The sequence below is a fragment of the Cariama cristata genome, unplaced genomic scaffold, assembly GCF_000690535.1.
Source record: "Cariama cristata isolate BGI_N322 unplaced genomic scaffold, ASM69053v1 scaffold19446, whole genome shotgun sequence".
NCBI classification, from domain to species: Eukaryota; Metazoa; Chordata; class Aves; order Cariamiformes; family Cariamidae; genus Cariama; species Cariama cristata.
The window spans coordinates 821-27,550 of NW_009621767.1; the positions used below are offsets into that span (position 1 = coordinate 821).

The 26,730-nt window shown below is 41.2% G+C and overlaps 1 protein-coding gene across 1 annotated transcript; it reads left to right on the plus strand.

Moving 5' to 3' along the window:
- The first annotated feature begins 220 nt into the window (after window positions 1-220).
- On the plus strand, window positions 221-21,539 carry ABHD3 (abhydrolase domain containing 3). The gene is given in 8 exon segments (XM_009702107.1): window positions 221-411; window positions 2,911-3,093; window positions 4,846-4,891; window positions 7,754-7,866; window positions 13,668-13,841; window positions 14,481-14,529; window positions 14,614-14,779; window positions 20,946-21,539. Coding segments are annotated over 8 exon segments (1,101 nt in total). The 3' UTR covers window positions 21,125-21,539.
- The last annotated feature ends 5,191 nt before the right edge of the window (window positions 21,540-26,730 follow it).

Here is a 26,730-nt window from a genome sequence, read left to right on the forward strand (position 1 = left end):
ATGATACAATGCTAATAAAAGTAGAGCATGTTATTGGAAATAGGTAAGGAATCCATTATATTTAGTGGGTTTCACTTTTCAGTTGGGCATTTTGGCATTTCGTTTAGTTTTAGTTTACTTGTATCTTTACCGTGAAAGGAAAAAGCATTGCAAATGATTACGTGAAAGAAACCAGTTTACTGTCTTTCTTTCTTTCTTGGTTTGTTTTATATGAAAGCCCATGCCTGACTCTAGTCTGTCTTCCTAGAAACCCCAGCTGGTGGCCTGCAATGACCGTTTCTGCCGCTTTCTCGAGGAATATTGCCCCGTTGTGACAGAAACTTACTATCCCACAATTTGGTGCTGGGAAGGTCGGGTGCAGACACTCCTGCGACCCTTTATCACCTCCAGACCCCAAGTACAGTACAGGAAGTAAGTGCCTTTCTTCTGGAAAGTGATTGATATGGTAGCCAGCAGTTATCTTACTCTGACTGTGTCACAGCTACCGTCATTGCTCAAGCTTGTGCCCGTTTTTTTTGCTTTATGCCTGCCTTTACAACTCCATCATAGACTTGGAAACATCTCTATCCTGGATTCAATATACGATAGGTTTAAAAGGTCAGGGTTCCCAAATGGCCCTATTTTAGCTCAGAGAGTTTTGGAGCACTGAAATATTGGTGACCATGTAGGAACTGATGTGGTTATATGTTCACAGGATCACAGAATGGTTGAGGTCAGAAGGGACCTCTGGAGGTCACCTTGTCCAGCCCCCTGCTCAAGCAGGGCCACCCAGAGCCAGTTGCCCCAGACCATGCCCAGATGGCTTTTGAATATCCTTAAGGATGGCGACTCCACAGCATCACTGGGCAAGCTGTACCGGTGCTCAGTCACCCTCACAGTGAAAAAGTGTTTCCTGATGTTCAAAGGGAACATCCTGGGTTTCATTCTGTGCCCATTGCCTCTGGTCCTGTCACTGGGCACCACTGACAAGAGCCTGGCTCTGTCCTCTTTGCACCCTCCCTTCAGGGATTTAAACACATTGATAAGATCCCCCTGAGCCTTCTCTTCTCCAAGCTGAGCAGTCCGAGCTCTCTCAGCCCTTCCTCATAGCAGAGATGCTCTGGTCCCTTCATTGTCTTTGCTGGACTCTCTCCAGTATGTCCATGTCTCCCTTGTACTGGGCAGCCAAGAACTGGATGCAGTACTCCAGGTGTGGCCTCACCAGCGCCGAACAGAGAGGAAGGATCACCTCCTCAACCTGCTGGCAACACTCCTCCTAATGCAGCCCAGGAGGCTGTTGGCCTTCTTTCCTGCGAGGGTGCATTACTGGCTCATATTCAACATGGTGTCCACCAGGACCCCCAGGTCCCTTTCTGCCAAGCTGCTTTCCAGCCAGCCAGCCCCCAGCCTATACTGGTGCATGGGCTTGTTCCTTCCAAGGTGCAGGACTTTGCCCTTCCCCTCAGTCGACTTCATGAAGTTCCTGTCAGCCCATTTCTCCAGCCTCCTGAGGTCCCTCTGGATGGCAGCGCAGTCATCTGGGGTATTGAATATTCTGGTGTTTGAATGCCATCGTTTTACAAAGGTCATGCAATCACTGTATCTGTCCATTGAATCAACATGTTCTACCTTAACCATAGCATGGCCACATTCAGCCTTGTTTTGAATATATAAAATTTCTTCGATTTTCAGACTAACTTTTACCTGTGAGGTTTATGTTGTGTTCTTTGATGCCTGAATACTAAGAGGAGAAAAAACTTGTATTTATTGTTTGTCCTCAGCTGATCTCTCTCACACAGAAATGAGACTTAGTCTGGCAAACGAGGCATTTGGCACAAGACCTAAGGAGAAGTACTCTTATGTGCCGGAACCTGGATGCAGCACAAGTTGTTTCAGCTCTGTTTGCATGGTAGAATAGATTTAGCATTTAGCAGCTTCCCTTAGTTTTAGTAACTAGGAAACATTTCAGTGGTATGGCCATGTCTACTTTTTCTAGCCCTTCTTGTATACTCGCTATTTCAAGGTTTGTGAGGGAAGAAACATGGGGCAATGCTTATTTTGCGCCATTTGAGATTGTGTTGGCAGTACACACCAGCATTACATCTACTTCCCGTTACTGGAAAAGGGCAAAGCTGAGCTAATGAATCCAACAAGGCTGATGAGCTTTTAAATCTGGCGTAGGTGCTATCAAGATTTTCAAATGAAAAATCAAATGCAAGGTAGGATTATATTTTGGTAGTTCCTACACCAACTCTCTCATACAATGTCTTCATTGCCAGGAAAAGGGAAGATGCTGTATGTTTCTAAAAAAAAGAATGAAACCTTCTTGCCGTTGTTTAATGCATGCTTAGCTTCTTGAGATATTATAATATTTGTTGCATTCTGAAGATATACGGTTTAAGAGTGCATTCTAGCGAAGTTTGTGGAGATACAGGGTGAAAGATACAGTAGTGTGTGTCTGCGTTCTGCATGTTTAAAATGTAACAAAGTGCCATCCATTATACATGCTGCTTCTTCGGATAAAGAGAAAAAAATGTGCTAAAGGTTTACCGCATTGCCCAGTGTACTATCAAAAGATTCTCAGAAGATCCAAAGGAAGTCTGCAGTCTATATAAAATAGAAGGCAATGCCAAAAATCCCATTAGTCACAAGCTTCCAGTATATCAGCATCAATTCATGAAAGACCAGTTCTTCATCTACTGTGAACGGGAATTACTCCACAAATTGACTGTGGTAACTCATGTCAGCTGTAGGTGTGATTCTTTCTTAATGGTAAATATGCAAACTTACCTAGTTAGGTGGCACTTTGAGTATTCACACATAATTAAAAATGCAGAATTCATACCTGGTAATTTGTACCCTGTAAGCACTCTTAATGGTATGCATGTATTTTTCAATCTGAACAGTGTTGTCTTGAAATGTGCCTTTCAGTGAGCTCATTAAAACAGCAGATGGAGGACAGATTTCGTTGGATTGGTTTGATAATAATGACAGCTTATATTATCCGGATGCCAGCACAAGACCCACTGTCCTGTTATTGCCTGGCCTGACAGGAACGAGCAAGGAATCCTACATTCTTCACATGATCCATCAAAGCGAAACGCTGGGATATAGGTGCTGTTGTATTTCATTGCTAGTATTTTGCTTTTTCTAATAAGATCAAATGTAAGTATGTATATGTATAAGATGCCTTCCTAAGCCAAATGAGATCTAAAGACATTAGTTTATGTAAGAAAGCATTATTAGTAATAATAATAATAGAATTAGGTAACAGGCAATACATTCAGAAGGGCTGTTTTAGTATCTATAGATGTGCCCCAGAGATTGCAGTGGAAGCAAGCTGAGTCTGCACAGGCCTTTGCTGCTGCTTCTTAAATTATAATATCAGTATTTGTGTTACCTTTACACTTTCTAGAGAAGGGGTTTGTATTCAGCTCCAAGAAGACTCGTGTGGATGGGTTGCTGGCAGCAGGCCTCGGAGGAGGTCAGCTGCTGAATGCCAAAATTGCTTGATTCAGCAGCCTCAAATTCGTGAGTGCAGAGAGGAGAGCTAGCCTACTCTTACTGGTGCTGATTAAGGAAGAGGTTTGTCAGCTCTTAATTGTCACTGCTTAATTTAGTTTTGTTATTAAGGCTTCTGGTCAGAGTTGGGTAAAATAAGTGGATTAGTCGATGAGTAGATTCCTTTATGTAATCATGTTGCTGCTGCTGTGCTTTAAAATAAGTTGTCATTGTTCCAGGATCTGTATTTGGAATATTACATTTTGTCTTTGCAGATTGGCTTCTGATACTGACTATAATAAGTTCATCAAATATGTATAAATGAGCTTTTATCTACATGTCTGGCTACCTCTTCTCTGTTTGGAGTTTTGGATAACTGCTTTACTAAATTATGAAAGTAAAGTAGCACTTTAACTGTTTAAAGTACTTTTAAAATCACTTTAAAACTTACCAGTAAAAAATATCAGAGGAGGAAAGCCCTCAAATCAGCAACTTCTTGCTATTAATTTTTTAAGTATTCCTGAAAGAAATACCTGCATTTGGTCACCTAAGAAAAGAAAGTATAGCATTAAAAAGGAGAGCTTTAGATCAGATTTCAACAGAAAGCTATCTTTTTGGTTTTAAACAGCAACATTTGAGAAAAATACTGAAATAAGTAATTTTTCATGCCTTTAACCCATCTAAAAGATGTATATATTATTTAACAGAATTATTACAGTGAGATGGTAGAAGAGTAATAGAAAAGTAAGATTTATTAGGAAAGCATAGATCCTTAAATCACGGTAATACTGCTAGAAAATTCAGAGACTCCCACCAGCATAGAGAGAACAGAAACTTCTGCGATACCAGACAAAAAACATCCCGTCCCCAAGAACCTGCAACTTAGATGCAGCTGTCATTATAATTTTGATTTGGCTCATTTCTTGCTATTTAACACAATTACGTAGCCGTGGAGGATGTCTACACACAGGTCCCCGATGTTCTCTTTCAGAGCACTGCTTTAGGCTCAGCCCTGCGCTGGCAGAGCTTACGGCTCATATTTGGCCAGCTCAAGGTGCAGGCAGAACAAGGTGTATGTACGTCTTCAGGTAAACCCCGGGGCTCTCATCCTGCAATCCGACCTCGACCGGCAAATCACAGAGCTCATGTAGAGCCCCGCTGACTGCAGTGAACTCCATTCTGTATGAAGGTTGTTCACACAGGTCAGACTTGAGGGATCTGTAGGACTGTAAATATTTATGTGCTGAACTTACTCACAGAACTGCCTCGTTTTTCTTTATGCTTTTGCATTTTTTTGTGTGTATAAGTTATTTTTTTTTAGTGGAATGAACAATGTGTAATTGAATTTACTGTCTCAATTTTTAGATGTGTGGTTTTCAACAATCGAGGAATTGCCGGTGAGGATCTTTTGGTAAGGATGATTTCTAAGATAAACATCTCTCACTTGTAAGCGGTATATATGGAATCATTCCTGTTTATTTGTATGGCTGGATTTAAATGAGAGAAACTCACAGCATTTGTTGAAAATGCAGAGAAGAGAGTCTAGTCATCTTGTAGATCAATCATGTGCCAATATTACTCTTTTATTTTAAAACTCAAAGAGGTCAACTGATCAGCACACAATTTTTATGAACATTTCATTTTAGGAAATCATTTAAATTATTAATATGTGTAACATTAAAATGAACAATTCTTATACTTCTCTTTCCAGAAACACTATAGAGTCTAAAATGCACACATTGAAGAAATTCTGTTAAAACAATGGGAGAAAATTTCATTGAGTGAACATACAAATCCAAATATAAGCAGTCGTAATTACTTTCTCAGTTGCCAATATGAGTTTAAACTAGATTTTGATACGGTTAAAAAGTTGTGCCATTAAAATTGATCCGTATTATGTGTTATTGAATTAACGAATCAGATTTTTATGGACAGCATATCCTAAAAGTTAAATGTGTTCTTGCATTTTTCTCAGCAATTATGACACAAACTCAGCTACAAAAGACATCTTTTGTGTTTGGAACAGACATATCATGTTTGCTCAGAAATAACTGGCAATTCCACAAATGACAAAGTCTTGAAGCTAAATGTTGCCTGCAGCTAGGGACAAGGCATGATGAAATATTGCTGAATAAGCTTTGTTTCTTCATATGCGTTTTGTTGACAGTTCTGCAGCTGGAATGAATGTGCATAATACTTGGTATTGTTTTGCATTTTTTAATCCCCTGGTTTCAAACTTTAAAAAGCTCAGAATGTTTTCCCATAATCAGATAAAGCATTTCAATGCAAATATTGCCATGTTAAGAGTAGTTCTCTGCATACTTTTGGAGATGGATCTACAAAGCAGTTTTGTGACACACAAAGTCCTCATTGAGGAATTTCTGAATTGTTAAGAGAAAAGATCTCTTGTTTGGATACATTGTGTGTATTTTACTGTAATCGGATTTACATCTTTAAGCTTTATAAGATCTTACTGTGAAGCAAACCAGCTGAAATTATCACATTTTCTGCAAAGAGGTTTCCACATTTTAATGTAAAATCCCTAGTTAATGAGTTTGGAGCTTAGTTGAGCACCACAGTAGAAATTACTCATGCAAGTATATTTTTTTCTAGTGTCTTTAAAGATAGATTCAAATTTACACCAAATAGTAGCTATTTAAAGAATTAGTTTTAAAATGCGGTTCTCATTTGTTATTGAAAGTTACTGTGCATTATTGTTATGGAATAACCAGGTACTAGATTGACCACAGCCAGTGTGAGCTAAGATGGTGTTTTAAAATATCTTCATACAAGGAGTAGACAGATAGACATTAAAGTGTCAGGATTTAACTGGAATGAAAATGGAACGTATCTCTAGTTTTATGCACTTTTAATCAAATACGCTTTCACTTAGAATACATTAGAACCTAGTTACCAAAAATAATTTATTTTTCCTTATAAACTTGACAACTTAATTAAAATAAAACACATTCACACTGTTTATAATTAATAGGGTGCAAAACAGTGAAGAGTGATTTATGTGAATGAGAACTGGAAATGCAACATAAATGGAAATTAAGAATGTCCTCAGTTTTAATTATCCAGATTTAACTTTTCTTTCCTTTTTTTTTTTTTAATCTTTGACTTCATTTCAATATTCTTGTTAAATGCATTTTAAATAATTAGTTTCATCTAATTAAACTTGTTACAATTGTCCACAAATATCCAGGCTGTTTAACTGAAAGGAATTAAAAAAAAATAATTAAAAACCGTTGTTGCTTCAGGCAACAAATAAGTTCAATTAACTCATAATTAAGTATTTTTATATTTAGTTTTAATGTTTATACTGAATGTTGGCAGGCCAGCCACTACCTATAGTTTAGTCAAGGTCACCAACATGTTTAGTAGCAACTCTATAGCTAAAAGCTCTCTTGTGCCGTACATGAAAGCTAGAGAACAGCATTAGAAAAAAACTTACTTTACTGTGATTCTTACTGTACCTAAAAAGACTTATCTCCCTTATACTGCTCCAGATAGTCCTCCAGACTGCAGCCTGTAGCAGTTGTCTGTGCAGGTGAGGCTCAAAAGCTGTGTTTATCCTTCGGGTAAGCAGGGAAGGGGTTACCCAAATCCCAGTGATGCCAGTGGAAGTCATTCGGAGTCCCAATTAAAGATTGAAGAGACGGTGATGGTAGATAGAGAAGGGATAATACGGGCGTTTCATTGCTTTAGTTCTTTAGTTAATAGAGTATTTTAGTAAATTAGGTAAATAGCATTGGTGAATTTATTTATTTATTTGCTTGTGTGTAGAATCTAAATATTGGCTACTTTTCAAATGCTAGCTGACAGAACTTGAAATCTAATGTTTTCTTTTGCGTTTGAATGTGCGTGAAGATGGTAACATTGTCATTAAAGCTTCCTTTTCTGTAAATTGCAGCCTTTATGATGTGTTTTCATTTCCTCAGGGTACTTTAAAAATATTGGTGCCTATTTAGTTCTGATCTAGTTCTATCTAGTTTAGCTTGTGGCTGTGTGTTCAGATTTCATCTAATGACCTGGTGGTTGCAGATACTGAAGATATTTGTCACCTGTTTTATTTTGTAATGATAACAAGTATAACCCCTTCCTCCACCTCCTTGTGAAATGCTCTGAGTTTATATTTGCCATTTAGCTCAGCTTCACAATAAATGCTAAATTTATCTTGTTATATAAATGATCCACTGTTCAGTTTGCTTTGTCCTTAAAGGATAATACAAGAGCTTACGATGGCATTTTTCCCTCTGACTCCTTACAGACACCAAGGACTTACTGTGCAGCTAACACAGAGGATTTAGAGACCGTTATTCATCACGTACACAACTTGCACCCCTCAGCTCCGTTCATGGCAGCCGGTGTTTCTATGGGAGGGTAAGGTACTATGTAACACAAGTCTCAGCTTAACTATGATCATAAAATAAGACTATTGTAGCCTGATTGTAAATTATTACTCTGCAATATTTGCATTACTTACTGAACTGCAACTAACTTGTGTCTGTCTCCAACAGTCAATATTCAGAAGACTTTTAGAAACTTCATATCTTTGAGGCTTTTAGCTCTGTGTCAGGGAAGGTTAAAATTGGCCAACATTCAAAAGTTGAGGGGGGTGGAGAAAGACAGGAGACACTGACAGACAGATTGACAGCCAAACCAGCGGGCAATACAATCTTTGGAAACTATGGAGGCTGTCTTTGGAACGGGGATAAAAAAATAGGAACTAGAGCTAACATGTCATGTTTCTTAGCAACCTCTGGAAATGACAAGATTTATCTTCACTCTGTTTGGGTTCTGCAGTGTGTGGGTAGGTAAAGCTGGAAGAGATGTGGATATCTGCTCTGTCTGGCTTAGATTCAAGAAGCAGTATTGTTGTTGAAACCAGTATGGATTGATATAGCATGTGGTATTAAGACTTGCTGTCTTCTGGCTTCTCTCCAGAAAGCACAGCTAGAACAGACAATGATAGCACAGTTTCTTAGAAAAATCCCTGCTAGAAGCTAGGAGAAATGTTCAGACAGCCTCTTTAACGAAAATTGTAGGAGAGCAGAACTTCCATTAGAAATACTGCAGACACAGTGGCAACTTCCTGAGACTTCCCTTCTTTCTGATAAATTTAATGGAGGGTGGGCAGATATAGCCTGGTATATTGACATTAATCTACTAACGACTTGTTGGAGCTTTGGGATAAATACAGATTTGTCCAAGCAATATAGTTATTGATAATCACATAAATAAGTATCTTGGAAGCTTTTTAAATCAGGCCAATCTTTTTCCATTTGTTTTGCTGGGATTTTGCTGGAGTCTTCAGTATGAAGGCATATGAATCTCTCCAGTATGTCAGTGTCTATCTGGCTGTGAAGCCCAAACTTGGGCACAGTACTCCAGACACAATCTCATAAGTGCCAAATACAGGGAAATAATGATTTCCTTAGACCTGCTTGTTTTGCTCTTACTAACAAAGCACAGCATGTCATTAGCTGTCTTCATTGCTGCAAGGGTACCTTGCTGAGTCATGTTCTGTTTGCACAGGTCTTTTTCAGCTGCTCTCTGTCCAGTCATTAATCTGTCCTAGGTGCTGTCCTAGGTGCAGGACTTCGCTTTTGCTTTTGTTGAACTTCATGAGGTTTGTGCCAGACTGTTTCTCCAGCCTGTGGAGGTCCCTTAGAATGGCAGCCCTGTCTTCCTGTTCACCAGCCACTCCCCACAATTTGACCTGCGGGCTTACTAAGGGTGTGTTCCATCTCATCATCCAGTTAATGAAGATGTTGCACAGTATTGGCCCCATTATTGATCCCTGAGGAACACTACTAATATCTGGTCCAACCACTCCAGTTGGACTGATCAAAACTCCGATCAAAAGGTCCTGATCAAAACTCTCTGAGTCTAGTGGTCTAGTCAGTTTTCCGCGCATGTTGCAGGTCATCTATTCAAACCATGTCGCTCCAGTGTGGCTACATGGAGACCATGGAAGACTGTCAAAAGCCTTGCTGAAGGCAAAATCCACATCTTTCCCCTAATCAACGAAGGCAGTCAGCTCATCATAGAAGGCTTAGAGGTTGCTCAGGCATGCTTTGTCCTTGGTAAATCGATGCTGGCTGTTAGCAGTCACCTTCTTTAGCTTTACGTGCTTGGAAATGGCTTCCAGAGGATATTCTCAAAGTGCTGGGGTTAGGCTGACCAGCCTGTATTTCCTCTTCCTTGCCATTCTTGTAGATGGGTGCCTTTTTTTCCAGGGATCAGGAATATCCCACCGTTGTTGCAACCTTTTGGAAGTTGTAGAGAGCAGTCTCATAATGACATTGGCTGCCTCTCTCTGGAGCTTTGGTGCACCTCACCTGGTCCCATTGACATGTCTATGCCTAGTTTGCATAACCAGGGCTTAACTTGATCTTCCTCTGCCATGAGTAGAACTTCATTCTCCCATACTTCTGCCACTAGGCACAGGGACCTATTAGGCCTGAGAACAGACCTCAGCACTAAAGGCAGAGGAGACAGGTAGGCTCTGCTTTTTTACAAATCTTTTGTCCCTAGATTCCCTGCTTTGTTGAATAGTGGTCCCAGGAGGGAATAAAAGCTGCTCAGCCTATCTTCACTTCCTTGGGAAGAGCCTCTGGAAGCCATTTCCAAGCGTATGAAGGATAAGAAGGTGACTGGATTTATCAAGAACAAAGCATGCCCAAGTGATCTGATTGTCTTCTATGATGAGACGACTGGCTTCACTGATGAGGGGAAAGGAGTCGATGTTGTTTGTTCTGAGCCTTTTTTTGTATCAATGTACTTACAGAAGCCTTTCTTGTTGCAGAAACCTTTTTCTTGTTGTCCTGCATATCCTTTGCTAGTTCCAGCTCCAGCTGAACTTTAGTTGTCATAACTGCATGCTTGGGCAATGACTGTTTCTCCCAGGCAGCCCAACCCCTTCCACCTTCAGGGTACTTCCTTCTTGAATGAACTCAGGAGTTTTTTGTTCCTCCATATGGTCTTCTGCCACTCTTGCTCAACTTCCTGCACATCAGAATGTACCGCACTTGTGCTTTATGTTCAGTTATCCTTAAGGTCAAAGAGTTCTCCCAGACCCCTTTGCCCATCAAGGCCATCTCACATGGGATCCTGCCAACCAGATCCCTGACCAAATTAAAGCCAACTCTCTCCAGTATTGTAATTCTGCTGCTTACCTTCCCCACTCACTTTTGATCTTAAAAATCCACTATGAAATAATCTCAGCGGCCAAGACTGTTCTGCACCTTCTCATACCTGACACATTCTGTCTTACATGTGAGTAGCAGATCCATAGAACATTTTCCCTATTTGGGTCATTGGTTGTGTATCAAAAGATTGTCATCAATGCTCTCCAGAAATCTGGTCTGCTTGTGCTTTGCTGTGGCAATTGATGTTGGGATGGTTACAGTTCCCTGTGCCTGGTGGTTATGAAGTTTCTTTTAGCTGTCCAAAGACTTGGATTCTCTAATTCCTCCTCTTGATCAGGAGTTCTATAGCAGGTACCCACCATGACATCCCCTTTGTTAGCCTCCTACCTGTTTCTGACCTATTAGCTCTGAATTGGCTTTAACATGCACCAGGGAAAAGTTCTGTGCATTTAAATGGCTTCTTTGTCTAAGGTGCAAAGCATCCTCCTTGTCTTCAAGGCCTTCATGAAGAGTCTGTTTGCATCCATCATGACATAGTCTTGTCTGCATAGTCCTCCATGTCCCTGTGATCCAATAAACTTGTTCCGTACACACAGACTTCTAATTTCTCCTATTTTTCCCATTCTTTGTGTTCATGCATGTGCCAGCACACGAGATGATCTGCAGTCATGCTGCTTTCTCAGGGAAGTGTGAGAGCCTCCCCCATTATGCTATCCCTTGGGTGCTTCATCAGGGCCTGCCAAGCCTCCGCTTCTCTTCAGGCTTTGTTCTCCATCCCTTTACAAGCCTAGTTTAAAACTCTTTTTCACAAGGTTAGCAAGCCTGTTGGCTCTTATCTCACTTGGCATGCTATCTCTCCCTAGCTCAGACTTTTTTGCATGCAAAACATGAAATAACGTGATGTATTGCAAAAACTTGTTTCCTTGGAAATGGTGAAAGCCAAAGAAGCATCTGCAGTAGAGGCTTGTTTCAACGACGAGATAAGGATTTAAAGCACAGTAGTCCTTCATGGGTAGTTTCATGTGTGGTGCACCATTACACTAGAATTAAGAGGGCCAGGGTGGAGTAGGTGAAGAACTACATTTTCAGGGCTGAAGGTGCAGTAGAAGCTAGCTGTTCTGGGGCTGGTACAAAACTCCAGTTCAGCCCTTACTGTCATTTCTGTCCTTGGCTTAACCTAGTTACGGTATCCTAAATAGTGGTGAAGTCTGTTAGTATGGCACAGGGGATCTGTGTTATGTTCCTGGCTGTTACCTCACCACCACCACTGGGCAATTTTAGGCAAGATGTTCCACCTTCCTCTTCCAATATGTTTTTTAAGTCCTGAGCCAAAAAGAGAAAGCATATGCTTAATTGAACAGAAAACTGGAATAGTCTTTAATCATCCACGTGGGGACTGTTTCCATGCTTCAAAATTAATTGGAGCACTTGCATGTTTAAAATTAAGCAGGAGCAGAGATCTCACCAGGGGCATATTGGGAAAATCATCCACTTGTCTTAATCTTACAATAGTTTTTATTATCTGTCCCTTTTCAAAATTTTCTGAATAGCCAGTTAATCTATATAGGAAATATTTGCCGAATTAAGAAGAAAAATAAACATGTACTTCACAAAGGTGTAAATGAAAGCCCACTTGTTCTACTGATCTTCAGTATGTATTATTTTGGAAAGGGACTTTGTTTTCTAACATGAAGATTCCTAAACCATCTCTCTACCACATATATTCTGTGAATTCTGTTAGAGAAGTGGCTGCTTCTACTACTGCAACTTTTTTTCATTGGTTTATGGTTCAATGGCCTTGCAGTATATAGTCTGGTGACTCACAGGTTCCTCCTCTTCTGTGGGTGACAAGGAACATATGCTACCTAACTCCGATATGTGTCACTCACAGGTGACTTTCCTCATTGGGTTCAACTGTGTGAGCTGATGGCAGGAGCCCACCCCAAGTGCCGTTTGCTGTTCTTTTCCTGCTGGTTCCTACCAACTGGCAAGTCTTTGGTGACACCAAAGACTGGTTTCCCTTTTGCACTGCTGTCCTATGATCTGGTAGGTAGTGCATAGGGATAAAGTCTCTGTGAGGGCAGGCTGGTTCATGATGCCTTTGCTAACGGTTGCTGTCTCCTGAAGTATGGTAGATGAAGCCAAGGTACAGAATGTTGGTGGTCCAGGAAGCTATATGAAGTTGTAGAACTTGTAACGTTTTGAGTTAAAGGCCTGGTATTAAAATGCTGGTTCTAAGCTTTTGGACCTCAGGCAGTAAATTAAGGTTTAGACCTTTTCTGTTAGTATTTTGCTTTTATTCCTGCTTCGATTTTAATTTTTCTACATTTGAAGGGTAGGTACTGGTGAACTCTTCCCTTTTTTCAACTCAACTATGCATCAGCAGTAGAGACTCTAAGTGGCAATTGGTCAGAAAGGCAAGACTTAAGCCATTTATTTGGCTCATAATTCTGTTTTGCTAGTTTTATTCATTATCCAACACTTCAGTCTTTTACGTACTTTGTGTTAAAGAACAGCTGTGTTCTCTCATATGCGCGAGGTGAGGTAAAGGCATTACCTTCAACTCAAAAGACAGCTTCATAGTGAGGCAGGCGTGCCAGGGGCAGCTTGCATTTGTCAGACACACTGACCAGATTTATCAGATCAGGAAGACCAAGAGCTTGTAGAACGGTAAAACTTACTAACAACTTGGGAATACCCGTTCCATGAGTAAGATACATTTATTTGACCTTGCCCTCCCTTTTAGTGATATAAATAAGACTAGTACATCTCTATTTATTTCTAAATGCACTCCTACCCACGTCCTACACAGTGCACTTGATTCCTCTCTGACAGGAGGGAGAGAAAGCAAACTTCATGAGTCATGTTGATTACACTGACTACCTTTTAGAAGTATTAGGCACAACTGTAGGGTTGATACAAGAAACTGTTGAAAAACAGACAAAAATGTGGCTGATTGTTGTATTTGCTTTAAATTGAAGCGAACAATTTGATAGTATATATGTTTCTGTTTTTCATTTCTGTTTGTAGCATGCTTCTTTTAAATTACCTGGGCAAAACTGGCAGAGACACTCCTTTAATGGCAGCTGCAATTTTCTCTGCGGGTTGGAATGTTTTTGAATCTGTAGAATCTCTGGAGAAGCCACTAAACTGGCTTCTTTTCAACTATTACTTGACTACTTGTCTACAATCCTCTATCAGCAGGTGAGTTGCCTTCTGAACTATTTAGCAAGGTGGAAGGATGTTAGCATGAGATCTACAGCAGGTATAATAATATTGGCTAAATTAATGCTGTAACAACACTGCACATAGCTGTTCTGTGTGCATTCTTCTGTAAGTTTTGAAATCAAAAGGATCTTTGCAAGGAACATTGTCATCAATGTGACTGAATTTCCCTGCTCCTCAAGGAACTCGGCACAAGACCAACGTACTACTATATTTATGGCTGAAGTGAATGGATTTTTTAACTTTTTAGACATGCGCATATTGACTTTGAGTATATATGTATATGTACTAATTCTTTTAAGTCGGCGTTGCCTGCAAAAGCATGGAAAGGACTAGTTCGTCCTTTGCTTTATAAAATGAGGGTGTATTTGTATTCCCAAATATTTAGTTTTCTTATCTTTGGCATCTTTCTCATGGCTTATGTAGATTTTTACTATGTTGCTGGATGTGCCTGCATATGAATGAACAGTTCTTCTGCTCTTGGATTCCAGAAAATTAAAAACAAGCATGTTCTTGTTAGGGAGTTATTCCTATAAATGTATCTGTAAAGCAGAGGACTTCTACATCTGTTTATATGACAAAAAACAAGCCCTCCAATTTTTCTGTCTTTCTTTTTAGGCATCGACAAATGTTGGAGAAATTATTTGATATGGATCTTGTGATGAAGGTATGTGAAAGTGTTACTTATGCTTTAGCTGGATGCTGTTTTCCAAATGCTGACATAGTTCTCTGTTTGAATTCTGTACTTCAGGCTAGAACTGTTAGAGAATTTGATAAGCAGTTCACTTCAGTCATGTTTGGCTATCGTACAATTGATGATTACTATGAAGATGCTAGCCCATGTCGCAAGCTGAAGTCAGTAGGAATTCCAGTGTTATGTCTAAACTCTGTGGATGATGTTTTCTCACCAGGTCATGGTAAGTTTAGGCTTTTAAAAATATATTTATCTGTATATGCAAGGATTGAGACAAACTACATAGGTCTGAGAATGAACTCAGATCTATATGTGGAGGTGTATTTAAATGTTACTTGTACATAGGATCATAATCTCCAGGGATGGAGCAGTCTTGCAATTTACTTAGAGTGTAAGACATGTAAAACATCTGATGATGGAGAGACCTGATTAGTACAGAATGCAGAAGCACATGGGGTGGAATCATTAGTCATTAGTAGACTCTTTACAGTCAAAAGAAAGAAATATGCACATTTAGGGGGTAGGTTATCTCACTGTAAGGAAGATAACAGATGTATTGCCCTCTTAGAAGCACCCATTTCTGTTCACCAAGTATGAAGAGAGCCTATAATGAGGAACTCGGATTCAGATGTCTGGATTGTAGACATTCAGAGTTCAATGAAAGTGAAAACAAGTACTTTTTATTGCCATTTTTCAATCCAGTCCCTACGAAGAATGTCTGGGAGTTGCTTATGTTTCAGATGACTTGAAATCCTCAGCTGTTGATCTCAGTGCCACCTCCAGTGCCTGAAAAAATGCCTAAAAGTAAGAAAAAATGGAAGTTAGCCTGTAGGCTGAAATCTAAGGTAAGGGAAGAGACATAGACAAAGTGAGCTCCTAGAAGGAGGCACATTGAAATTAATAAGAATCTAACTAGAAAATGAAGCAGCAATATCAGCTAGTGACAGGCTGAAAACTCTGTTTTCCCTTTTCTTCCTATTTTATGCCAAACACGTGATCATTATGAACATTTTGGTTTTGATCTGAAGATCAAAACCCTGTTGCTAACCATCTTAAAAAGATACGCTCGTTCCTGCGGTCTGTGTATTGGTTGTAGTGTCTGAGAACAGAGGGAGAACAAAAGCTGATATACAGGAAAACCACTATAATGAACAGCTGGTTGAGGGGACAGTCTTCAGCAGTGAACACCTGACACCTTTAAATATGAAGTTCATACACTTGATTTATTTCAGGGAAGTTTTCTTCTGCCACCACAAGTCAAATGAGATTCTTGTAGAATGAGTCACGAAACCAAAGTGAGTAGGCAAACAGATTACAATAACAAACGGAAGAATGAAGAAATGGGAAGATACTCTGTGGGTGTGAACTGTTTATCGGTGCGGAGACGTACAACACATACAGAAACATGTGCACACTTACGTTAGTATTTATAGTTTGAAGACCTGTTAGAGACAAATGTGACATGAAGAGAAAAGGGCCACTCCAGAGGAGTGCACTAGAAGAAGAAATCAGGCTGCCTGTTTCTCTTGAACAAAAAGCATCCATGCTATGCATGAACAATATAAAGAGGTGACAGCCACCTAATATGAGGGAAAAAATGGTGACTCTGGATTAGCCAAACTACCTATCCCTTACATTGGCCAAAACAGAGACTTAAAAAAAAATATGGGCAAACATAGCAATAGCCTTCCAGAATACTGCATCCACCTTTAACAATTTGTGGTTCAGGGACTAGCCTCTGTGAGATTTTTTTTTTTCCTTGAAATTGGCCAGTTGTTGTTTGTTATAAGCATATAATGTCCTGGAAATGAGAATAGATGGGCCTGTGACCCTAAAATCTATGTCCAAATATAGAATCTGGGTCGTGACTCTGAAGGTAAGTTTGTATGGGTCTTTCCCCCCAGTACCGCAGGGTAGGTGATCTGCTGTGCCATGCTCCTGTCATTAAGTATCTTAGAGAAGGAACAATGGTTTCACCTCTGTGTTTAGCTCTAGCTCAGTTTGTGGTTTCTGTTCTAAAGTGAAGCAGTAACTGCGGCAGGAGTAAGCTAGCTAGTTAGCACAAGTAACAACAGCAGTGAACCAGACAGTGTGCCTCTGTCCCTGGAGGATTCGTTAACCTTTTCCAGCCTGTTATCGCTGGGACTGGGGCCTTTCTTAGCTAGATTAAAGCTACTGTAGATACTCCATCCCCTTGTCTTTTCATTTTAGAATATAACCTCCAGTTCTCAAGAGCCAACCATTGACCTTGACCCCATGAAAGTCAATCTGAACACAAGAAGACACTTTTTTACTATGAGAGTGGTCAAACACTGGCATAGAGAGGTTGTGGCGTTTCCATCTCTGGAGATACTCAAACTGGACATGGTCCTGGGCAACCTGCTCTAGGTATCCCTGCTTGAGCTGGGGGGGTGGACTAGATGATCTCAAGATCTCTTACAGCTTCAACAGTTCTGTGATTGTGTAGTTTGACTAGCCAAAAGATTGAGTCCCCTACAGTACAGCTGTAGCAGATCAGAGGCAGTGGCAATCAGAGGCAGTTTCCACTCACAACTGTATAATGGATTCAAAGCCACAAATTTCTTCTCATCCAGACCCCAGCCTTTTATTGACTTTGGGGACTGGTTATTTCATGCCTCATCTCTCCCAGTAATACCTACCAGCTTTTAAGCTACCTTCCACCTCTGTTGTGGATAGCTGTAGTTTCCAACAGCTGGGGAACCTGGCCTACAAAACTTACTAGGGAGAAAGCTATGCTGGAATTCCTTTGTGTTTAAATATCCTTTATGAAGCCAGCCACATCTATCTTCCTATAACAGAGCTTGGGGGATACAAGCCCAAGTCTGCTTCGTCACCACACGATATGGACCTAAAGAGAGACTTCCCTTTAAGAGTGCAGATGCTGTCTCTGTTGCCTCTTACTGCCTCTTCATTTCTTCTCATGTGGCTTTTTGGTGCACTTGGTACTTCCCAGCAATTATTTTTGAATATATTGTGAAAATGTGCCCTTTGATGTCAATCCAGTATTAGGAAGAAATAATTCATTTGCAGCCTTTCCTTAATGTTGCTGTTTAAAGTTCATAGAGCTTGGCAGCTGATGTATCTGTAGTGTAATTCTGGAATGCACAATACTAACTAATGAAAAAAAAATGCTTGCTTCACTGCCTGACACTTCTCTCACCATAACTAATTTAAGCGAGCCATTGCTTCAGGAAATACATCATATAACCAAGTCAAGCCCTTAGTGTAAGTGTGAAAAATAAATCAAGAAGATGGAATAATAGCATTCACTATCAGTGTCACATTTAACTTTTCATCTGAAGTGGCATTTTTCCCCTCAGAGACTTTAAGCAGTGTATTAGGCATCTGACTTAATTTTCATTATACTAATGCTTAGCTAATTGCCGCTGGTGAGCGTTGTACCCGAGCTGAAAGCCTGCCCTTGAAGCTAGGTACCATGCCAACTCCCTCCTGATCCACTGTGCCAAATAAGTGTGTGTCTGAAGTTCAGTTACTTTTTATTGAACTCTCTGAACCTTTTCTGTCCCTCTGAATCCAAACTTGGAGTAATTGCTCGTAGGTGTTATATTGCATCCTATTATGTAAACAGCATGGTTGAATGAAGTTGTCTGGAGAGACCAAATGGCCAAGGAGTGGCCAGACGGGTAAGAACTAGGGTAAGAGTTTAAGGTACAGGGAGAAATCAACCAAACGATGGAACAGAAAGTCTGACAGCAGTGACTTATTTAAGCTGATGCTGCTTCACATGTATCTTTTTCTATTGTTCTTTTTTAAAAAACACTTTTTGCAAACAACGTACAACAAATTGATTTTGAACGAGGTAATTCTGCACATACGTATTTACATCGTGGTTCTGTGATCACAAATAACAGCTCTGTGCCCGCTGGATCAAACAGCAGAACAGATTTTGGTCAGTAGAAACATAAGTACAAGGTTACATGTGGACAAAACGGAACAGTAGTATCTTTTGACGTGCCATCCTATATCCATCACATCCAGTGCTCCATTCATCTGCCCTTTACGTTGCAGAATTTGCTCTGTTGCGTTGCAGGGTTATTTGTGGATGGCTCACAGTCCCTAGAAACGGCGTCAAGAAAAGTACCACATCACTGCCAAGCATCGTTTGCATTTTGGCACTGGAGAGCAACACAACAGATTCCATTCTCTCCTGAGAAGCTGCAGAGCAAGCTGGGGAGTAGTCATGCAAAGGGTGACCCAACTGTATTGAGACCGACTATGCCAAGGGCAGGCTCTCCTGTTCACCACGGGGGAGGGAAGAGCAAAGAGCTAACAGCAGGTCAAACTTGGCACCTACTAAAAAATCCTCACTGCAGATGGAAGAAAACGACTGCACATTCAGCACAGTGCTGCAGCTTGTGGTAAAAGCGATGATCTGTGGCAGAATTCTGCTGTAAACGCCTGTTAGTTAGAATAGGGAGAACTTCAGGATGGGGAAGATGACATTCGTAAAGACCTGTGTGTGGCTCGCACCTTGCCTGGCGCAGAAGATAACCAGCATCCTAGTGCTGGTAGGCTTCTAGGAGACAGCTGCTGTAGCTGTTTGGAGGTGGGCAGCGCATGGCATCCACTGCAGTAGTGCCAATCAGTTTGAGCATGAATAATTAACCACCAGCAAACTGATTTGGGAGGTATCATTACACTGGCAACCTCTGAATGAGAGGTATGCAGGGGTCACAGTGAGCTTTGCCTGTAAGGGCTTCCCCAGCTGGGTTGGCACAGCAGAGGAGACTTTTACTGCCATCTGCCTTCCATACCCCCAGCAAAGCGCTTTCTCAGCAAGAAAGGATACTTCTCTCTACCCTTTGACACTAGTCTGACAAAGTGAACGACCATCATGGTTTTGCACAATCTTAGCTAGTCAAGAGGTGCGTTCAGGCCAGAACGCAGCTGGTCCTGAGTCCATTAGGATCAATGGAGTTCTCATGTTATCTCTGGTTCTTGGAGAACAACAGTGAAATTCCTGCTACTCCCTTCTGTCCGGAGAAAGCATGTCTTCTTTTGCTGTTGTTTTTTCTGTACGATTTTTATTTTATTCCCTTCCATGAAGTTTATTATTGGAAAACTGGAACTTTGAAAGGCATTCTTTACTGAAACATACGAGATTTCTCTTTGTTCAGGAGTACCTTTAGCATACTTAAAACTCCAGAGAAGTTGCTTAAGTAACTTAATCTTTATATCAAGAGCACAAACACCACAGCTCCATAAAGCTCCGCTGGTGTGCCAGTCAGTTCGTATGATCATCGTGTCATCCCATCACACTGAAGTACCATTCGTAAAGTCACGTGCAGGTCAGACCGCGCTAACTGACCTTTGTTTTCTTTCACAAAGGGAACTGCCCAGAGGACAGCGTTGATTGAGCCACACACCCTACGCATATTCAAAATAAGATGCGCTGACGTCTCCCTTTCTGCACATTTCCAGATCAGCACATGTCTCGGGTGTAGTTCACCAACGACTTTAAGCTAACTGTGGGCTGTCGCTGAAAGGGCCACTTCATCGCAGTCCTCACCTGGCTGTGCCTGCCACCACCCATCTTTGGCATGAACGCATCAGGGTGCTGACCCAGCTCAAAACTAACCCAGCAACAGAAAAATCCTTGTAGTATCTGGTCTAATAATCTAAATTCCGAATTAAATCATTTTCTAGCAGTCACTGTTCAGTAGAGAGCCACTAAGCCACTGGGTGACACGGGGCAGCTTTCTGTGTCCTTGTGCAGTTGTTTGCCTCGCGTATTTAGATGACGAGCTCCGCAGGGCAGGCACCGTCTCCCCGTGTGTTTGCATGGTGCAGTCAAAATGGGCAGGTGTAAACATATGGAAAATCAGATGTAATGATGATAAGATAATCTTTAATATTAGCTGATAGGATATCTTACAGACAAAATCTTATTGAGACATTAAAGGCTTTGTGTTTGGAGCCTCCTACAAAAAGAATGGGATTCACAATTAAGGTCCCAATTCCTCAGTTTTTCCAAAGTTGAATATTGCAACACAGGTTAAAAACGACAGGCTTGGTTGTCCTTTCACTTACGCTATGTACACCAAATCCTAAGCGTGCATTAACATGGGTGCTGTTCCATCAGTGGGACTGAAAGAAAGATGAAGCCCAGTGATTTCTGAAACTTTTACAGCAGTCAGCAAAATGACACAGATAAGGCGAGTTAATGATGAAGAGAGAAACAGCTTTTAACACAGCTACGGTTCCACATCCTGCGGTACATTTAAGCATATGTTGACGTTGTGTGTACTTATTCATATACAATATGAGAAATGTTTAAGAGAAATTAGTTGGTGGCTGGCATTTCATAGAAGTATAAGGACTTAAAACCTTTTTCCCCTCCTTTTTAGCTATACCAGTAGAAGCTGCCAAACAAAATGCAAACGTTGCTTTGGTTCTGACTTCGTGCGGAGGCCACATTGGTTTCCTGGAAGGACTTTGGCCGAGGAAGTGCACTTACATGGACAGAGTCTTCAAGCAGTTTGTGCAAGCTGTGTTTGAGCATGGAAACAAAATCTTTAGCATGTAGCCTTGGACCACTATTACAGCACGGTGGCACGTTCTGACAAGGGCAGTTAAGCTTAATGCACAAATTTTAACTCCTGTAAGCCAGCAAATGGATAAAGTCCATTACTACATGCAAAAATATTTTTTTGCCTAAGATTTTGTAGCAAGAAACTAAATATTATGTTGTCACTTTTATATTTATTTTTAATATGCCTTACTAAGAATGACCTTAAATGAAACAGCATTCTGCATACATCAAACTGCACTTAACGAAAACCATCAAGTAAACAGAGTATAATTCCTCAGGATTTTAATTTAAACCAGTACATATTTAGGAAGCTTAATTTAGATGGCTTTTAATATTAGAATGGCAACACTCAAAGTAGCATATATTATCCCGTCACACTTAGTTAAGTACAAGGCGGCCCATTCCTTAGGGCACTGATGGTGAAAATCTTAACATATGAGAACAAAAGAAGGAGGGAACACAAAGAAGCACTGGTTCTTCAAATAAGTCAGAATTTCAGCATGTTATTGCATAGCCTTAGATTGATATCTGCTTTCGCTGTTCTACCCTGAGAGTATTCAGATTTAGGGCTAGTTATTGTTTTTTAAACTATGTCAATGCTATACTTGTCTTATATGATTATTTTTTAAACAGCTAATTTATAGTGTTTACATATAACCAAAAGATTCCTTTAAAACAGTACTGTAATAACTTATGTAATTAAAAGATGTCTTGAATTTCAAAGGTCATGTAAAGCTGGGTGTTTTCATATATGTAATACATACTTCATAGAACTGCTAAACTCGACAATTCTATCCGTTATGTTTATATTACCCTGCAAGAACATTTCAGTTTTAAAGAATAAACATTAGAACGTCAGGAAATTCTGATATAATCTGCTTTAAATTAAAAAACAAAAAAAATCTGAGCCTTTTGTCTCTGCGATTGTTTCAGATAATTTCTAAAAAGAAAGTAACAAATTTAAAGGAGAGGTGGGAGCTGGGGTGGGGGTCAGAGCCCATCTCTCTGGTTCGTTTCTTTGATAATTTGTCCGCACTTCGGCAAAAGGTTGTCAAATGGTTGAAGCCTTTGCAAACTGATTTTGCCCTAGCGGCTTAGGAGCCTGTGAGGCTGACCGAGGCATCGCGGTTCTCCTCGGTGCTGACACAGAGCGAGAGCCAACGTGGGCCTTTGAGAAAAAGGACCGTTGGACAGAGTGTATCTTGAAACTGTTGGGAAGTCCTAATTTAGGGCATACTGAAATTGAAAAAAAGAAAAGGCTTCTGCGGAGCTCCCACCTCGTGCTGATCACTGATTTGGGCCCAGCCACACAAGATAAGTTATTAAAGATGCCTTTGCATTTTTATTTTTATCTTTTGAGTGGGGTCAGTACAAGAAGAAAACCTGGATAAAGAAAGCAAGTCAGGTCTTTTGTCTCAAGCAGTACGTGAACAGTCCTCTTGCAAGGCACGTTTCCTAGTAACGGCAAAGGAAGAACAAAAATACTTTTTGTCTTTAGAAAAAGAAATTGGGACATGCTATACGAAAGCTAGTTTTGTAAGGTGGAAGGTTAAATTAAAAAATTAGAAAGTGCTTTCAAGTTCTCACTTTTTTGGACAAGCATTGGCACTTGCCCAAATAACAAAGTCTAACTTACTTTTTCTCTAAGGAGGAAAATGAGAAAAGTGACTTGTAAAGGCAAAATGAAATTTTGTGCATGTTACTACAATACATGAAATCAGCATATTAGTAGGGTGCCTTATTTATTCTTACATTCATTTCCAGTTTTCATGTTCATACAAAAACAATAAGCAATAAACAGTGTATTGAACATTATATTTGTAAAATTGTTTGGGTACAGTACTGTTCAAAACTCAGCATCAAGTATTAATAAAAATAAAACCACTTACATTAAAAGCACACCTTACTGTTTAAATAAAAGTAACATGATTAATGGCAGAATTTCTGTCTCTTTGCACTGTCTTATTTCATTTATTTCATTCCAATCCGATATACAAATCCCCATGAGACATTTCTCTTTAAAGCTATGTCTATCAAACGTCTATAAAATTGGGTTTTATTTCCCCAAAAGTAGTGTTCTTCCTTACACTCCATTAGGGAGAATGTGTTGTTCAAAGCACAGTGTGCAAAGTGGGAACAATCAAATTTTACTATGGATATCTTCAAGCTTTCCCAGTCAGATTTTCCGAAACATTTAACAGAGACACTTACCTTGGTTCTTGCAGGGGACACACAAGCCAGCAAGAAGGGCCATCAACATTTTTGCTGTGTAATATCTTTACAGAGTTTCACCAGCGAGCCAAAATCCAGAATGTGCCCTCTGTTCAAACCAGTGGGAATTCAGAGGGTCTTTATTTGGCTTTTCAGGCAATCTGAGTATCTAGACAGCAACAGGGATATGAAATGTTAGAGATGGGAGAAAATGGTTAGTTAGTAGAAAGATGGAGTACAATGAAAATGAAATTACAAGTCAGAAAGGCTGCAGATACCTCTTACAGAAAACTTTCTTCCTAGTTCAGAATCCCATAGCAGTCGAAGTTGGAGGGGACCTCTAGAGATTGTCTAGTCCAGTCCCCCTGCTCAAAACAGGACATATTACATACGTGCTCCAGAACATCCACTTCTTCTCTGTTCTCTCTTGGAGTCCATGCAAGGTACTGGTCTTTTTATCTGTGAGGCCTTCAGTCACCATGAGCCATCTGTGACCTTAGCTGTCTTAGTGCCAGATCATAAAGACCAAGATTTTAAGGTGTAATTTATTATGTCCACTCTTGGCAAATAGTCTTAGAAAACCTGAAAATTTCAAATAGAAAAATAGGGTTCTATGAATGCAGAGAAACTATCCCATGGCATATATTTCACACAGAACAGAAGGATTAATGCTTTGTTTAGAAACCAAGACATGTAACAGCGCAGTTTACGAGACTTAGCAGAATGGGCTATGGAGGACAGACTACAACTCTACAGGAGCTGGTGTCAAGAAAACGTCAATAAAGCACTGGTGACCCCGGGCAGGTCAACAAGGTCCTGTCAATACGGCACCGAGTAACACGCTTCAGACATCAGCATGCTGATTGCTGCAGAGGGCAATCACCCCAAGGCCCAGACTGGCCATTACAGAGATTAGAAAAAGGCTCCATTTTCAAGAATTACTCCCCAGATGTGGTTTAGAAAGCTTCTCCTTACTTCCTCCCTGCTGCAAGTTGCCATTTCCAACTGAGATCTAGCAGTCAACTGTTCAGCCCTTCAAGTCAAGAGAATGGAGCAGCTTGCTTAGCTCAGCAGTTCCCAAAAGTTTCAGACAACGGCCCCCTTCCCTTTTTCTGTAATTGTCTGGACCCCTCTGTATGCACTGCTCACCTACAGATACATCCAGTCTGGCCTGAGCCCAAATCTCTGCAAACCAACCACCAGCCTTCCCTCCAGGTGTAGCTATCTACCATCCTTTTTATCCCTCTCCCCCCATCTCCTGAAAACATCTCACATTCAGCCTACGAGCAAAGTCCCAGCCCAGTTTTTTTTTTCCTGCCTCCCTGCAAAAAGAAAAACACCCAACCAAACCAAACCAAACCAAAGCCCTACTCCAGTTTCCTCCCATGGGCCCCCTGCTTTCTTCGCTAGATCCCCTGTGAATCCCTTTAACTCCAGTCCCTGTTGTCCCACATGCCATCTACACAGGGATTTCACAGGGGAACTGCCTCTTTCACCTACAGCTCCTATAGGTACCTGGCCCATGCTAATGACTTAGACCTGCCACGAAGAGAACTTTTAGCCCTGCACATGGTGCTCACGAGCAAGCACACCGTGCTCTCCCCAGGCCACTTCAGCTCAAGGCACCATCGCCCTACAAAAAAAAAAAAAAAAGAAAAGAGGAAGCATTCATTCCCCAAGTCACCATCACACACAGGCACCCTGAGCCACACGCTGTGGTTCTCATCCCAGGATGCCAGCTGGATAAAAACAGCCTTAGAACGCTCAGGGCAATGAAGAAGAAAGAGAAAGGTATAAAAAAACCCAAGAGAATCTCCCTGGGGGCTTGCCACACACCTCGGGCATACGTGCTGGATCCCCTCCCCACAATAGCTTAGTGGTGCTTCTTGCCAGCCAGCCAAAAAACTCCTGCAGCCAATCTGCTGTAGGACATCCCAGCCATGTTTGGGGTGTTGTGGTTTATTTATTTATTTATTTATTTTCATTCCAATAGAAGAAAAGGAAAAATCTGCCAAATGCACCAGCAGCCGCAACAGCCAGTGGTTCTTCATTGGCAAACATCTCTTCCTCTGAGGGATCCAACTTTTCTGTCTCTTTCTTTCTACCAGAGACACAAAAATCAGCCTCTCCCTGGACGAGGGCAGAGGGGCTTTTCAAATCTGTGGAATGGATGGAAATCAGGGCTCCATGCTGTCTCAGCTTAAAGGATCTATATATTTAGTGATTAGAGAACCACTAGTTTAAATCAGCTTCACATGTGGCCTTAGCTAACCTGTCTGAGGCATTCTTCTGCTGCACTGGGAGTGCTTGCAGGGTTAACTACAGCTGAGGGGTTTGAGCAGCTCAGTCACCGCTTCCTTGCTCAGATGAGCTGCCTGATAAGCAGTAGGGCAGGTTGGGAGCGTGTCAGCACATCCAACGGGGCTGCAAGGTCTGCCTGCTAGCAGGACCGCTGAGATTGAGCCTGGGATCAAGAGCTCAATCCTGAAACTATGTAGCCTGCCCTAAGGCTGCAGTTTCACAAGCAGCTCTCAATGTTAACAGCTCCCTCATGCCAAAAGGGGAAGGCTTGCTCTTCCTCCTCCCCTGCCTTTTCTTACCCTCCCTGATTCCCATCATATGCTCCTAAGCCTTTCTTGCCCCAGCAGAATATGATCCAGTTTTCCACTGGGTTAATTTTTTGCCAGCTCAGTAACTTAAATTTGCTTGCCTAGAGGGGTCCCTCAGGTGCTGGAGGGAGGGTGGCATGAGGTAAGGAGTTGGAGCACACCGATGAGAGTGGGGAAAGAAAGTGGAGAAAATAGCAGGAGAGGCCTCCCCTTTTTGGTGACAGTCAGCTCTTACGCAGGGTGACCACATCTCCCGAAGCTGTAGCCCAACAGGACACTCTGTGATGATCCATGTATCACCTGAGTTACTGCTCCTGTGAAAAAAGGCATAACCTGTAAGCAAGCCATCTCTCGCTTACCTGCAGTCCAGAGGCACTCCAGCAGTATTACAGTGGTGGTAAACAAAGTTAAGTTAACATAAAATCCTTTGGGGCTTCAATCTGTCCTATCCACATACTTCACCTATGTGAACGCAGCTCCTCCCTCCCCAGGTCCCCCAGTTCTACAGCAAATCTGTGCCCAAGCACTCCCGTCAGCACGGGTTTATGAAAGGCAGGTCCTGCTTGACTGACCTGATCTCCTTCTGTGACAAGGTGACCCGTTCAGTGGGTGAGGGAAAGGCTGTGGATGTTGTCTACCTCAACTTCAGTAAAGCCTTTGACACCATTTCCCACAGCATTCTCCTGGAGAAACTGGCTACTCGTGGCTTGGACGGGTGTGCTCTCTACTGGGTGAAAAACTGGCTGGGTGCCTGAGCCCAGAGAGTGGTGGTGAATGGAG